We start from the raw sequence: 16970 nt of genomic DNA on the forward strand, positions 1-16970 counted from the left end.
ACTCTCAACAATGTACTATTCTATGTCTAGCATATAATCAATAATTTAAAAACTATTTGAAAATGTCTACCATGCAATCAGTAACCAGGAAAATAATTGGAAGGAATCAGGAAAATATAAACATAACCTGGGGAGAGGTAGTGGTAAATAGAAACAGATCCAAAGAGTTTTAAATTAGCAAATAATGATTTCAACATAGCTATTATAAAGATATTTAGTGATTTTTTTTTAAAAAAAAGTATATGAATGAATAAATGAAGAATCTTACTAAAAAATGGACATTTAAGAGCTGGAAACACAATACCTAAAAATATTTGTTTAAAAAATCAGAAAATGGGCTTAATAGATTGTGAAATGCAAGAAAAAAAGAACAGGGAGCCTGAAGTCAGGGCAATAGGAATTATTCATAATGTTGAAGTAGAAAAAGACAATAAACCCTCAAAATAATGACAGCACCTTGTGACCTGACAGACAATATCAAACAATATGTGTGGATTGGACACAGCAAAAAGGAGAAAGATACTGAGGCAAAAAATAATTAAGGAGATGGACAAATTTGACAAATTTGATTTTTAAACAAATTAACCCACAAATATAAGAAGTAAAAGGCTTAGTAACCACTAAGCAAATACATACTCTCTCTTTCCTCCCTTCCTTCTTTTCTTTCTTTTCTTTTTTCTTTCTCTTTCTCACTCTCTCTCTCTCTCTCTCTCTCTCTCTCACACACACACACACACACACACCATAGAGAAATTGCTGAAAAATAAAATAAATATAAAAATTTGAAACAACAGAGAAAATAAATTACATATAGAGAAACAACTATAATATTAATATAATATTCTATATAAAATACTAACTACAGGCTTCTCATCAGAAATGATTCAAGCCAAAAGGCAGTAGAATATTATCTTTGTGTGTTAAAACTGAAAACAACTTTTTCAAATTAGAACTCTATAAACAGTAAAATTATGTTTCAAAAATTAAGGCCAAATTAAGATATTTTCAACCAAATACCGCTTAGTTTATTATCAGTTCATTTATACTATATGAAATAGTAAAAAAAAAAAAAAAAAAAATACTTCAAACTGGAATAAAATGATACTAGATGGAAACTCAAATTGATGAGAAGAAATAAAAATACCCTAAAATAGGTAAATAAATAAAAATACTTTCATTTACACATTTATTAATTTCTTTAAAAAGCCATTAAAGAAAAATGAATCACAATGTATTCTGGGTTTATAATATATAAAAAATAAAATTTATAATAACTTCAATAAGAATCAAAATGGAAGTATATTGTTCTAAGTTTTTTTTGTTATTTTATGTGAGGATTTTTTTGTTATTTTATGTTATTAATTTTATGTTATTTTTGTTATTTTATTTATTTATTTAATTCATGATTGGCTGTAATATGCTTAAACAAAGGATATTTTAATCTCTAGAAAGCCAATTTCTTGAATCTTAAGAGTGTATTTAAAAGCCAAGAAGATAAAAATGAAATATAACAGAAAATAAAATCTAAAAGAAAACATAGGGTAAATGGGACCAAGAAATGGTTTGGACAAAGAAAAAACACCCCATAAAAACCAGTAGCAACACAGGGAGCCATTGGTATGGTTAGGTAACCATATCAATATTACATTAAATGTAAATGGACTGAACTCAAACTAAAAAGCAGAAATTGTCAGCCTACGTCATAAAAGTAACATATAATTTTACTCTTTTTACAGAAACATGTTTTGTATATAAGCAATTAGATTAAAAGTAAAAGAATGAGAATATTTACCAGGAAAATCATATCAGCTTGCTAAATCCAGAAAAAAAAGTGACAAAGTTCAGTACTCAGTCATGATAAAAACTCACAAAACTAGAAATAGAATGAAACTTTCTCAGCCTTGAAAAGTGATGGGTGAAAAGTTTATAGTTAGTATCATGTTAAATCATGCAAAAATGAATGCTTTCTCCTAAGGTTAGAAACAAAACCACAATGTCTGCTTCAAACATTTATCTTTAATATTGTATTGTAAATCCTAGCCAGTACACTATGTGGAAAAAAAAAAGGTAAAAATTGAGAAGAAAAGAATAAAACTGACTATTTTCTTTTTTTTCTTCTTTTTTTTTTCCACACAGCATGATTATGTAAAGGACATAGCATTTGAGATCAGTATACAAAATCTAATTGTGTTCCAGTAAAAATGTATATAAAATAAATTCTATTTTGAAATTTTATTTACTATATCAAAATTTTATTTATTAAAATTTAGTAAATTAATAAAATTTTATTTACTAAAAAATGTAAAACTTTGCTAAGGAAAATTAAAGAAAATCTGAATAAATGAAAGAACATACTACATCCATGGATTGAAAGATTCTTATTGTTAAAATAATAATTCTCTTCAAACTTATCTATAAATAAAATATAATCCCAATGAAAATCCCAGCAGGTTTTTGTAGAAATTAAAAAGCTGACTTCAATATTTATGTGGAATGCAAAGAAACTAGAATAGTCAAAGAATTCATGAAAAAAGAACAAAATCTGATTTTCTAACTTTTATGAATTTATGTACTATAAATTTTACAGCAATTAGGATAGTGTGATATTGCTTGAGGATAGGCAAATAGATCAACGGAATAGAATTCAGTGTAGGTAGAATAGAGAGCCAGAGCCCCTTTTGTATGTTTAATGTATTTTTGACAAGACCACCCATCCCATAAATGAAAAAAGTGTGTTCAGCAAGTAAAATATTGCTTTCAGAATACTTCAGAAAAAAATCACAAGAATGAATGTTAAGATAGGCAATGTTTTCTTAAACAAATAGAGAAAGTAATAACTATTTACAAATTTCTGAATTGGACATCATCAAAATTTAAAACTATTCATGAAAAAACACTGTTAAGGAAATCTATAGGCAAGCCACATTTTGAGAAAAATATGGGCAAAACATTTATATGACTAAATTTTTGTATCCAGAGTATATGAAGAAATCATGCAAATGAATCTAAACAAACAAAAAAGTAGGGAAAAGACATGAGCTTATAGTTCAAACAAAAGATGTAAGAAAATAACATGAAAAATTGCCTAAACACCAAGTAAATGTAAATTAGAAGCACAATGAGATACCACTGTACACCCATTAGAATGGATAACATTATAAAGACAGACAAAATCAAGAGTTGACAACAATGTAGTACAAATGGAGCTATTATACTCTGCAGGTAATAATGTAAAATTTTACAATTACTTCAGAAAACAGTTTCACAATTTCTTATAAAAATGAATTCCTAACATATGACCACATCCTTCCTCTTATAGATATTTCCTAGGAGAAATTAAAAAATACATTTATATAAAAACTTGTGCACAAATGTTCACAGCACCTTTATTTATCATACCCCCTCAAAGGAAGCAGCCCACATGTCCATCAAACAGGAGAGTGAATAAGTAAATTGTGTCATATTTATACAAAGGAATAATATTCATTAATTAAAAGGAATTAACTACTGACAAACTCAACCAATATGGACAATTTCAAAAACATTATATGATAAAGTGAAAGAAGCTATAAATAAAAACATATTTACTCCATGATTAAATTTATATGAGGTTCTAAAAAGTTAGTATTTATCTAGAGTGAATGAAATCATACCAGTGCTTGCCTCTGATGAGATGAAAAAACTGTTATATATCCTGATAGGAGTGTGATTGTTATCTGGTATATGCAATTGTAAAAATGATTGAACTGAATCTCTGCCATGCCCTTGAATGTGAATTTACTTTAACAAAAGAAGTTTAAAAAAATAAAAGCATTGTTCAGTATTGGAGAAAAATAATTTAATCTGAGCAAATGTTTTAGTAATTTTACTACAGATATTTTTTCTTCTGTGGGTTTTTCAGAGGAAAAGGTGCTAGCAAAATATAAAAAAAGAACCTAACCACACCTTAAAAATCACCTATAATCCACGCTTGTCTTTTTGCAGATGAGGATAACTTTAAAATAAATTATAGAGAAACATAGACCTCTAAAAACTTTTATTATGTTTTGTTAGCTTTCTTGGGAGTTTTAGCCGATTCAAGCTCAGTGTCAGTTTGGAAGAGAGAGTGCTCAAAAGCCATTGTCGTGTGAGGAAAGCTGTCCTCCAATTGAACTGTGGTTCTGAATACTTCTACTGGAGTGTGAGCAAAACATGATAAATTGTCAGCAAGTCAAGGTCCTAGTCCTAGATTTAGATCTTTTATTTTAAATTACTCTCCAGGGGGAAATACTTGAGCATCTAAGAGACTAGCATCACTGACATTTTCACGCCAAACTTCCCATGAACTCTGAACAATTAAAGACATAATCCAGGGATGAATTGAGATCTTTGTTTTTGAAGTTAACAACAGCAAAGAGTTCTCAATTCTGATAAAGCTTGCTTTGAGATGAAGAAAAATCATTACTAAACTATGCCGTTTTTTCACAGGCCCACTTGGATCTCAGTTAATTTGAAAAAATAATGATAATAATAAGAGAGTAAATAGTTGATTACTTTTGTTTTAAATAGGATTCAGATAAACTTGATTTTCCCTAGAGGAGAGAGATTTGCCAACCAAAATGACATATTAAAAAAAAAAAGCACAAATAAGAGTGAACAAAAATAAATGTGAATTATCTGAATTGATGTTATTTTTTCAAAATAATAATACAAAAGAATAAAGTTAGTGGAAAATAAACTGATGAAATAACCTATGAAACCATCCCAAGAAAATAAAAGACATTTTCCAAAAGTAAACTAAAATAAAGTTCAAATAACTACAGTAAGGTTTTGTACTGCATATTTATAGCAACATTTGTTAGTGCAGCAAACTCCGGTAAATTAGTTTCCAATCTGGTTTTTCAGACTCTCTGAAGAAAAGAAAAGATATTTATGGTTTTATCGCTTCCACTGCAATAATGAAAACTGCTCCCTTCCTCTGGTGCTGGGTAGTGCCCCCGGATGGGATGAAAGGACTGTTTCAGAAATACATACCATTTTGAGAAGATGGACATTTTCTCAACCTCTAGAAGCCCTTGGGCTTTTGACTTCCAGGTAAGAATTGCATAACAAGCATGATATTATTGACTGAAAGGAACTTGCTTGAAGAGAAATATAGAACCACATGATTAATTCAATAGCTATTCTGTTTGTTCTCAATTTTGATAGTTATGGATATTAATTTTAGATAAATGTAAGCTATGAATATAAATTTTAAACAAATCTAAGCTATAATCATGTCTTCTGCACTAAGCTTGTAGTGTAGTAAATGGTAGAAGTTTCTTAAATGAGCAGTCTAGTTCTTACAGAAATAATAAAAATAATTAAACAGGGAAAAATAAAAACTCCTACTTCTCTCAAAATAAAAATGTCTTTAAAAATTAGGATCATTTCTTGTACTATTAAAATATGCAAAGTTTACCAAAATGCCTTATATATAGTAGGTATACAATTAATATGATAATGATGATGATAGGAGTAAAAGAAAAAAAAATCTATTCCTTGCATGTACTTCAGATCTTCCCTCAGAATCAAATGCCTGGAGCACCAGGAAAGGGGCTAATGATGTCTTCTTGTTAAGGAGAAGCTTGTAGGAATAACTGTGGTAGCTGGCTCTGGTCCAGGAGAAACAAGTCTTCCTTGGCTTCCCTTTTACATTCAAAGCCAAGAAAAGATATTTTAAGTCTGTCCTGATAGCATCAGCTTACTGATGCCATGAAGAAAGTCTGCAATCTCTTAAACCAGGCAAAAAAATGTGAAACCCAGTTCTATTCTGAATCCACTCTCAAGAACCTGAGAGGAAGAGAAAGGTGGGAAAGGGAGTTACATGAAGAACTTTCAAACTGACCTTTTTTAGATTTATTTACTAATTAGTGTCCTTCATAAAACTTCTGGGGTGGGTAAAGGGGAGAGTGGGTTTCTTCCATTATTTGCAAAAGTTACTAGCTTCTCAGTCACCCAAGCTTGAAATTTACATATTATTTTTATACTCCTCTCTTTGAAGATTTTAATAGTTTTATGGCTCTTCCATTAACTGATGTGTGCTCGGATGCCTTCTTCTTTCTCTGTATATATAATATATATATGTATATATACACACACATACACACACACACACACACACACACACATATATATATTTTCTATTATTTGAGCTTGCAACTTTTTTCTTTTATAAGCCTTCTTGTGTGGGGTCTTCCCTGACCTTGCCATGTTAGAATCGGTCACTCCTGGCCTAGTACAGTGCTCTATTGCTTTATACATTGCATGTTACGGTAATGTGTTTATGTGCCATATGTAAAATGTGTATATTTTCACCCACATCAGACTCAGAGCTACTCAAGGCAAAACAGATCGTCTCAGTGTTTCTGTTTCCTGAAGGCTTAGTATTACCTACGACATAGTAATTCCTTAATATTGAACCAATCACTTTCCAAGATATATTATTATTTGAACAGTAGTTAAACATTTAAATTATAAGCAATTTGAAGACATTATCGATGTTATTTATTTTCTACATGACTTCGTACAGTTGCATAAGTTAATGAAATAAGTATATGGTAATTAACAATTGATTGGTTTCATTGGGATATTCACAATTCATCATGCTAGTGTTTAAAGATCCTTTTGGGAAAAAGTTCTCATTTCCAACATAACTCTAACTTCTTTTTCTGGTTTAGATATAAGATCAGCTAAAATCTATAAAATTATTATGCAAAATTCTAGCTATTTTTTGCTGAAGTTAGACTTGGGCTATTAGCACAATTATTATTTTGTCATTCTTGAATTGATTAACTAGTAGAGAGTTCATTGAAAATGTGACAGTCACAACTGACAGAATACGAGAAAATACTGACAATCATCTATCTGACGAGGAAATTTTATGCAAAACATGTAAAGACTTTTAAAACTCAACAACAGAAAGATAAATAACCTAATTGTAAAATGGTCAAAGGATCTGAATGGGCATTTCTTCAAAGAAACTATACAAATCCCTAACATTTACATGAAAAGATGATCAATATCATTATCCATTAAGGAAACAGAAGTGAAAATCATCTAACATCTGAGATACCATACTCACTAGGACTGGCTATAATCCAAAAATACAAAAAGGACAAACAATAAAAAGTGTTGAAGATACAGAGAAATTGGAAACCTCATTTATCTCTGGTGGGGATGTAAAATCCTGCAGACAACTGGAAAACAGTGTGGCAGTTTCTTAAGTGTTAAGCCCAGAGTTACCATATTACCCTTGAGTTTATATTTACTATTAAGTATATACCCAGGATCAATTAAAAAATATGCCCACTCAAAAACTCATGCACACGTGTTTATAGCAGCATTATTCACAATAGCCAAAAAGTAGAAACAACGCAAATATCCACCAACTAATCAATAGATATGTAAAATGTGATCTATTCATACAATGTAATATTTTTTATATATAAGAAGGAATGAATAGTGATATATGCTACAACATGGATGAACCTTGAGAGCATTTTGCTAAGTGAAAGAAGCCAGTTACAGAAGACGACATGGTATTATTCCATTTGTATAAAATGTGCAGAATAGGCAAATCTATAGTAAATTAGCAGTAGTCCAGAGCTAGGGCAAGTTGTGGGAAAATGGAGAATGATTGCTAATGGATATGTGGTTTTCTTTTGTGGTTATAATTATTGCACAAATCAGGGAACATGCTGAAAACATTGAATTGTGAACTTTAAATGGAGTGGATTGTATGGTATTTCAATTATATCTCAGTAAAAGGGTTTAAAATTTTTAAGAAAATAATTGTGAAGAAAATATCTATGAATCTGTGTAATATCTTTAAAGAATAATTTTCTTTTTTTTTTTTTTCTCTGTAAAAGGATCCATGCCTTTTTTTTTTATTATTGCATTTTAGGTTTTGGGGTACATGTGAAAATCATGCAAGGTTGTTGCATAGGTGCATACGTGGCAGTGTGATTTGCTGCCTTCCTCCCCTTCACCTATATCTGGCATTTCTCCCCATGCTATCCCTCCCCAACTCCCCACCCCCCCCCGTCCCCCCCACACCCCCGCAACAGACCCCAGTGTATAGTGCTCCCCTCCCTGTGTCCATGTGTTCTCATTGTTCAACACCCACCTATGAGTGAGAACATGTGGTGTTTGATTTTGTGTTCTTGTGTCAGTTTGCTAAGAATGATGGTTTCCAGGTTCATCCATGTCCCTACAAAGGACGCGAACTCATTGTTTTTGATGGCTGCATAATATTCCATGGTGTATATGTGCCACATTTTTCCTGTCCAGTCTATCATTGATGGGCATTTGGGTTGGGTCCAGGTCTTTGCTATTGTAAACTGTGCTGCAATGAGCATTCGTGTGCATGTGTCCTTATAGTAGAACGATTTATAATCCTTTGGATATATGCCCAGTAATGGGATTGCTGGGTCAAATGGAATTTCTATTTCTAGGTCCTTGAGGAATTGCCACACTGTCTTCCACAATGGTTGAACTAATTTACACTCCCACCAACAGTGTAAAAGTGTTCCTATTTCTCCACATCCTCTCCAGCATCTGTTGTCTCCAGATTTTTTAATGATCTCCATTATAACTGGCGTGAGATGGTATCTCAATGTAGTTTTGATTTGCATTTCTCTAATGACCAGTGATGATGAGCATTTTTTCATATGCTTGTTGGCCTCATGTATGTCTTCTTTTGTAAAGTACCTGTTCATATCCTTCGCCCATTTTTGAATGGGCTTGTTTGTTTTTTTCTTGTAAATCTGTTTTAGTTTGTTGTAAATTCTGGATATCAGCCCTTTGTCAGACGGGTAGGCTGCAAAATTTTTTTCCCATTCTGTTGGTTGCCGATTCACTCTATTGACTGTTTCTTTTGCCGTGCAGAAGCTGTGGAGTTTGATTAGGTCCCATTTGTCTATTTTGGCTTTTGTTGCCAATGCTTTTGGTGTTTTGGTCATAAAGTCCTTGCCTACGCCTATGTCCTGAATGGTTTTGCCTACGTTTTCTTCTAGGGTTTTTATGGTGTTAGGTCTTATGTTTAAGTCTTTAATCCATCCGGAGTCAATTTTAGTGTAAGGTGTCAGGAAGGGGTTGAGTTTCTGCTTTCTGTATATGGCTAGCCAGTTTTCCCAACACCACTTATTGAACAGGGATTCCTTTCCCCATTGCTTGTTTTTGTCGGGTTTGTCAAAGATCGGGTGGTTGTAGATATGTTGTGTCGCCTCCGATGCCTCTGTTCTGTTCCATTGGTCTATATCTCTGTTTTGGTACCAGTACCATGCTGTTTTGATTACTGTAGCCTTGTAGTAGAGTTTGAAGTCTGGTAGTGTGATGCCTCCCGCTTTGTTCTTTTTGCTTAGAATTGACTTGGCTATGCGGGCTCTCTTTTGGTTCCATATGAAGTTTAAGGTGGTTTTTTCCAGTTCCATGAAGAAGGTCATTGGTAGCTTGACGGGGATAGCGTTGAATCTGTAAATTACTTTGGGCAGTATGGCCATTTTCACGATATTGATTCTTCCTAACCATGAAAATGGAATGTTTCTCCATCTGTTTGTGTCCTCTCTTATTTCGTTGAGCAGTGGTTTGTAGTTCTCCTTGAAGAGGTCCTTTACGTTCCTTGTTAGTTGTATTCCTAGATATTTTATTCTCTTTGTAGCAATTGTGAATGGCAGTTTGTTCTTGATTTGGCTCTCTTTAAGTCTGTTATTGATGTATAGAAATGCTTGTGATTTTTGCACATTGATTTTGTATCCTGAGACTTTGCTGAAGTTGCTTATCAGTTTCAGGAGATTTTGGGCTGAGATGATGGGGTCTTCTAGATATACAATCATGTCGTCTGCAAATAGAGACAATTTGACTTCCTCCTTTCCTAATTGAATACCCTTTATTTCCTTTTCTTGCCTGATTGCTCTGGCTAGAACTTCCAGTACTATATTGAATAGGAGTGGTGAGAGAGGGCATCCTTGTCTAGTGCCAGATTTCAAAGGGAATGCTTCCAGTTTTTGCCCATTCAGTATGATATTGGCTGTTGGTTTGTCATAAATAGCTTTTATTATTTTGAGCTACGTTCCGTCGATATAAAGAATAATTTTCTAACAAGATAACTTTCTAAAGTTCAAATTTAATGGAATATTTTTTAGAAAAATCTTAAATAGAATGAAGAGTCTAATACTGCTCTGTTTACTCACTTATAAAATAAGAGGATTAGCTGGATAAACTTCAATATTCTCTGATCCCTGATAACTAAGCAGAATTATGCTTTGTGAGTCTTCGTTATCTAAACAGATCTTCAAAATGTATTTGGCTCATGCAATGTTTTACATGTCCAGATAAAACTCTTACTTAGTGCCCCTTAGTACTATCTCATATTAACACCCATGATAACCCTATGATGGAAGTACTATTATTATTCCTGTTTTACATATGAGGAAACGGAGGCCTGTAGAGGTTACCTTGCCCCACGTTCCCTGTAAGTTGAAAACCTGGGAATCAAAATCTAGGTATTCATGAGAGCTTATGATCTGAACCATTTTACTTAAAGCCTTCCTGCATAAACACCATAAGCACACTAGGCTATTTACATATGAAATATCTTGACTATCCTAAAACAGTCATTTGTTTTATTTATTTATTTATTTATTTAGAGACAGGGTCTCTCACTCTGTCGACCAGACTGGAGTGCAGTGGTGCTATCTTGGCTCACAGCAATATCCTCCTCCCGGGCTCAAGCCGTTCTCCTGCCTCAGCCTCCAAAATAGCTGGGATTAGCCACCACACCCAGCTAATTTGTGTGTTTTTAGTAGAGATGGGGTTTCACTGTTGGCCAGGCTAGTCTTGAACTCCCGACCTCAAATGATCCGCCCACCTGGGCTTCCCCAAGTGCTGGGATTACAGGCTTGCGCCACCACACCCGGCCCAACAGATTTTTTTTTTTATTTGTAAATAGGAGTACTTAGCTATCTCATCATGCTCAGATGTTTCTGCTTCACGGTGTAATTTCTTTTTTCCTGAATAATAAGACTTTTAGAAGTTATGGGGACTGATTTTAAAGTAGAGGGTGTTTATTAAGCTTCATTCAGGGAACTTAGTAGGATCCTGATTTATTTGCACACTGGAAAGTTTCTTATCATGCACCAAATAAGGTCACTGAAACGGTTGGAGTATTTCCATTGTATTCATCCTCTGACTCCCACTCTCAGTTTTACTCAACTATTAAAAAACTTGAGGACAAGCTGTTTCCAGAAATAACCCTTTCAACTCCTCTAAATTAAAAAGCTGACTTTTCTGAGAACAAACAGTGTGTGCTTATTAAGTGAGTTGTCAGAGTGAGTTCTTGAGAGATCTGTATTTTTTTTCCTTTGAACAATCTATTTTTTAAATAGTTTAACCTCTTGACAACTGGTGTGCTCCATTTCCAGCTTGGAGAGTTTTTAATATTGCTATTTACTTAATGTGTCCAAAGATTCACCATCTCCTTTTAGTTTATCTTTAGCAAGAGACATGAGGAAATTTAATTTACCTAGGATGGGCCATATGGTGTTAATATTTCTACTACTGAGTGCCAGCAGAGAGCTCCCTGGGTACTGATACTTCCATTAGAGAAGGCGGTGCTGTCAGAAAAACAGAGACCAAGGGCTAAGGTCTGTGGTTCTTGGCAGATGGTTGCTATTTTCCTGAACTCTGATGCACAGGCACAACTATTCAACTGCTAATAACAAGCAAAAATTACCCAAGGAATTAAAAGTCAGTTCAAGGAAAGGATTCATTTAAAAATAGCAACTTTGAATTGGCATCAGAGGATTACATCAGAAGCTTAAATAAAAATCTGACAAGGTACCAGAACTTGCCATCCCACATGGTATAAAATTATTGTTTTGCAAGAAGAAGAGCAATATTTAACAGGCAGTGCCTTAGCTTCCAAAATCAGTTTCCTTGGAAAAATAGTTCACAAAAATGTTTGCTCCACACCATTGTATTCTTTATTGTACATGTAATTTATACGGATGCCATTGTTTACTAGCATTGTAAATAGAAAGAATGGAATATGGCATAGGAAGGCAGTTAAAACTCCCACATTTGACTGAATAATTAAGTTATGAATGATGGTGTATCTTTTCCATTTATTTATTGAACAAAAATGTGTGTACAGACAAATGGGTAGGCACTGAATCAAAGAGGTAGAGGAATAAGCCATAGTGACTGTCTCTAAACAACATACAATTTATAGGGAGAGATTCAAGCTAGAGGTCACCACGCAGTGTGCTCTGTACCATCATCAAAATAAGTATTGAGTCCTCTATAAGCCCAAAAGAGAGAGAGGAAAATACTTTAAAAGAAAGTAAGGAAAAGTTCACAAAGAATTGAATTCTGACTTGAAATACAGGAATTTTCTGAATGGGGAAGGGGGAAATGACATTCCAAGAAGGAAGACTAGTATGTGCATGGTTATAAAGGTTCCAAAAATAGTGAGTCATTTTATGTAACATTAGAAGAGAATTGTATCAGGAAACAAAGTTGAAAAGGCTGGTTCATTTAGATTGTTTTGGGCTTGGTAAGCCAGGTAGGTACTATGAACTTGTTATGGCAGACCATGGAATTTTGTTAAGAATTGGAGTCATAAAATCAGATTTATGTTATATGTGCATAAATCTGTCATCAATGTAAAGAACAGATTGAAAAAAGTAGAAAATGAGAAAAAGAAGATTAGATCGATAACAGATATTGAAATAATGCATTAGAAAAATAGTCTGGGACTGAGGTAAGAAGTCTACCTAAGCAGTAGGAATCCACAGAGCAGATATGAGAGACCTTTCAGAGGAAAGTAAAAAAAGAGAAAGAAACAAGGAAGACTTTAAGCTTTCAGACCTGGGAAACTGATAGATAACTGCATCATTAACCAAGAAAAGAATTTTAGATGAAAGAGCAAATTTAGGTGTGAACGTTGGGAAGTTCTATTCTGAATATATTGCATTAAAAAAAAAACCATGGGACACATAGAGAAAGATGCCTGGTAAGCAGTTGTGTATACAAGTCTGAATCTTAGTAGAGAAATCAAAACTTGAAAAATCATGTGGAGCTGTTGGCTTTCAGGCAGTAGTTGAAGCCACGGAAGTAGAGGATGTGTGACAGGTACTTTGTGTAGCTATAGAGAGGAAGTACAGAAAAAGGCCAGAGATGGAACTTTCGAGAACAGCAACATTTTAAGGGCAGAAGCAAGAAAAACCAGGAAAATAAACCAAAAAAGAAAAAAAATCTGACTAAAATGTTGCAGGAGATCCAGAAAAAGTTGGTATCTTAGAACTCTTGAAAGAGCTTTTCAAAGGCTTAAAAGAAGTATTAAATAGAATTAGGTCTAAAAACAAAGCAAGCAGAAATTTTATCCAAGGAAAAGAGTGTAACTTCTTCCTCTCAGGTGAGAGGGAAGGAAAACATGAATACAATTATAGATAAGTGTGGATATAGAAGAAAAATATTGGGAAATTTCAGTATTCCCTATCAACGAAGAGTGAAGCTGAGAATGAGGAAGGTGGAGATATATAAGCACAAAGATACATATTTTGTCTTTTTACATTTTTGGAGTTTCTTGAGTTACTTCCGGATTTCACAGTTTAGAACATAAGCTTTGAAATCAGACCTGTCTGGTTCTAACGGTTATTACTTGAATGACCATGGTCAAGTTTCTTTAACTCTAAAGAGTTCTGTTCAAGCTCAAATGTAAAGGATACGTGGGAATGAATTGACAAAAGGGAAAGAGTAAGAGAAGGATATTATGGGAAGAAGGAACTTAAATATAACTAAATCTTAAGACAGGAACTGCAATTAGGAAACTGGAAGAGAGACAGTGTAGCTGAAGTCCAGGAGAGGAGTGTATGATTTAAGATGAACTGACATTTTAAGGTGGAACTAGACCATGTTGAGGACTTCTAAAGCAGGACCCAGTTAGGCAAACTGATCTTTATACTAGTAGCAACAGTAAGGCATAAATGATTCTAAGTAAGGGAATATTTTGAACAGATTTACATCTCTTAAAGATCACTCTGATTTCTGAGGGAAGCATAGATTTAGTGAGGAAAGCAAAAGTAAATGTGCTTCCAGTTAGAAAGCAATGGAAGTAGACTAGGTGTCAGGGAATGGCAATCATCCAAGGACGATGACAGCAATGATGTAATGAAATGAACACAATGAGAAAAATGGGAGTGAAAATGGCAAGACTGAATGGGGAGGGGCTGTGAAAAAGAGATGTGTCAAGGATGTATTAGTCTGTTCTCACATTGCTGTAAACAAATGCCTGAGACTGGGTAATTTATAAAGAAAAAGGCTTTTATTGTCTCATGGTTTCGTAGGCTATATAGGAAGCATAACCAGGGAGGCCTCAGGAAACTTTCAACCATGGCGGAAGACAAAGGGGAACCAGGCACAGCTTCACATGGCTGGGCAGGAGGAAGAGAGATGGGGGGAGGTACCACACACTTTTACACAACCAGATTTCATTAGAACTCTATCACTAGAGCAGCACCAAAGGGGGAAATCTGCCCCAATGATTGAATCACCTCCCACCAGGCCCTACCTCTAACATTGGAGATTACAATTCAACTTGAAATTTGCGTGGAGACACAAATCCAAATCATATCAAGGATCAGTTCCATGTTTCTGTCTTATGTAAGTAGGTCATAATAGAAACATTCACCAACATGGGGCACACTAAATGACAAGCAACTTTTAGAAGAACCTTATTGTTCTGGCCGGGCACAGTGGCTCATGCCTGCAATCCCAACACTTTGGGAGGCTGAGGTGAGGTGGGTGGATCATCTGAGGTCAGGAGTTCAAGACCAGCCTGGCTAACATTGTGAAACAATGTCTCTACTAAAAATACAAAAATTAGCCAGGAATAGTGGCACAGGCCTGTAGTCCCAGCTACTCAGGAGGATGAAGCAGGAGAATCACTTGGACCTGGGAGGTAGAGATTGCAGTGAGCTGAGATTACACCACTGTACTTCCAGCCTGGGTGACAGAGCAACACTCTGTCTCACAAAAAAAGAAAATAAACTTATTGTTCAGATTAGGATCCATTGGTTTTGAGGTGTTTTTTAAATGGTTGAATTTACAGATCTAGTTTTCCAAAGAAATCTAAGCGAGAGACCCCAATTGATTTTGAAATTATCCACAGAAGGATATGAATTAAGTGAAGGATATAGATGAATTTGTTTAGAGAGTGGGAACATAAGGTAATAAAGAACAGCCTTGATGTTTAAACTGAAAATTTCTATCTTTTTCAGCACATCACGTTGTTTTTGTATACAATGTGTAATGCATCCAAATATATCTACATGGTACTTTCAATACACCACTGGCTTTATGGCAGTGACTTTTTAAGATTAGCTATGTGTAAAATCAACTTGTAATTATATAAGAGGAGCAAAATCAAGAACTACTCTTTAATTGTAAATAGTAATTTTAATTAACTAATACAATGACTATTTGTTTAATTCCCAATTTCTATATGCAAGTCCATATACTATCCATGCGGAAATATCTCTGTATAGTTTCCATGTCTCCTTGGGTCTGAGATTCATTATTATTCCTTTTAGATCATGACTGAGCCAATGCCTCCATCCAATTAAACAGATATCATTGCTTACTATGATATATCTTTATTGACCCATTTAGAATGCAGTAAAATAAATAATATACCCAAGATAATCTTGTGATTTTTATGTAAGTGCATATAAAAATATCTAGTCAAAAAAATCAAAGGTCCTTGCTAGAGGTGCTGTAGAAAGCCTACTGGCCTAGTGTATTGGATTTTTGGATGATAGTTTCAGCACCACAAACAAATGGTCTTGGGAAAACTGCTTCAACTCTGAGCTTGAGTTTTTTTCATCTGTATAAGGAGATTAAACTAGGTCCCAAGTTTCTTTGAGTTCTAATATTTTGTAACCAAAATCCTTGAAAAAGCATGAATTATTCAGTAGATAGACATTTACAATCATCTTTAAAAATCCTATTCACCACTTTGCCTAGGAAAAAAAAAATCTTCTGTCACATCTGATCATTTTTAGAGCTAGAAAAATAGCAAAGATATTCATATTGACATTTTTCTTCCAAGCTGATGCTGCGTGTGTCATCAGATTCAAAATCTGTTGGAGAAACAGTTCTGCACTTCTGATGATTTTCTAATTCTAACCTGACATTGGGGCTTTTAGCTGTGAATAGCCTCATGGCATATTCTGCATGAATTCTTGCTGTGTATTCTGAAATCTGACATTTCCATTACACTTAAATTTGATCTCAGATTTCTTTGCTTTTCAGTTTACTCAAAGTTGCTTTTTTTAAAAGGTCGACGTTTGTTACATCGCATTTGGCTTTCACCCATCACTTCAAAAGTTCTTTGAGTAAGACATTGTCCCTATATCATTTTCAAACTAGAAAAAGAGGAATAAGTGAAAAAAAAAAAAACAAGGGAAGAAAATTTGAAAAAGGAGTAGAAATGTTTTTTTTTTACTGTCAAATGGAAGAAATTGAAAAATATATTTTTCTTTTGAAATGTTATTTCATGACTCCACTGGCCCTACTGATGTTTGCCTAAATCCTCTGGATATTCCTACAGCACTCTGAGATGAGAGAAACTGTAAATGTTTGTGAAAAGAGAAGAGTAAGAACAATTCCGAAGTCTGAATGTTGGTCAGATGACTTCACAGATAATTTGAGCCCAGAGAAGACACAGGCTGAGAAACAGACCACAAGTGCTAATTCCTTAACTTATGGCTACATAACAGTGACTCATGCCAAACTTGCTGTGTACATCAGAGGTTCTAAAAGTGAGGTCTGAGGTCCCCAGAATGGTTACAGGGGTGTCACAAGGCTAAAAATTATTTCCATAATAATCCTAAGATGCCATTTGCCTTTGTCCACTCATTTGCTCATGAGTGTAGAGTGGAGTTTTCCAG

The 16970-nt window shown here is 34.0% G+C and overlaps 1 protein-coding gene across 2 annotated transcripts in view; it reads left to right on the top strand.

Annotated features, from left to right (window-relative positions):
* The window catches only part of PIK3C2G (phosphatidylinositol-4-phosphate 3-kinase catalytic subunit type 2 gamma), a 419361-nt gene that overhangs the window by 170513 nt on the left and 231878 nt on the right, over positions 1 to 16970 (top strand). For both annotated transcript variants that reach the window (XM_064377719.1, XM_064377720.1), the window contains one exon: positions 4885 to 5073. In XM_064377719.1, the coding sequence (XP_064233789.1) occupies positions 4885 to 5073 (189 nt within the window). The remainder of the gene's footprint in view (positions 1 to 4884; positions 5074 to 16970) is intronic.

This window comes from Aotus nancymaae, unplaced genomic scaffold, assembly GCF_030222135.1.
Source record: "Aotus nancymaae isolate 86718 unplaced genomic scaffold, 86718_ANA_hifiasm-v0.15.2.pri h1tg000016l, whole genome shotgun sequence".
In the NCBI taxonomy this organism is placed as follows: domain Eukaryota; kingdom Metazoa; phylum Chordata; class Mammalia; order Primates; family Aotidae; genus Aotus; species Aotus nancymaae.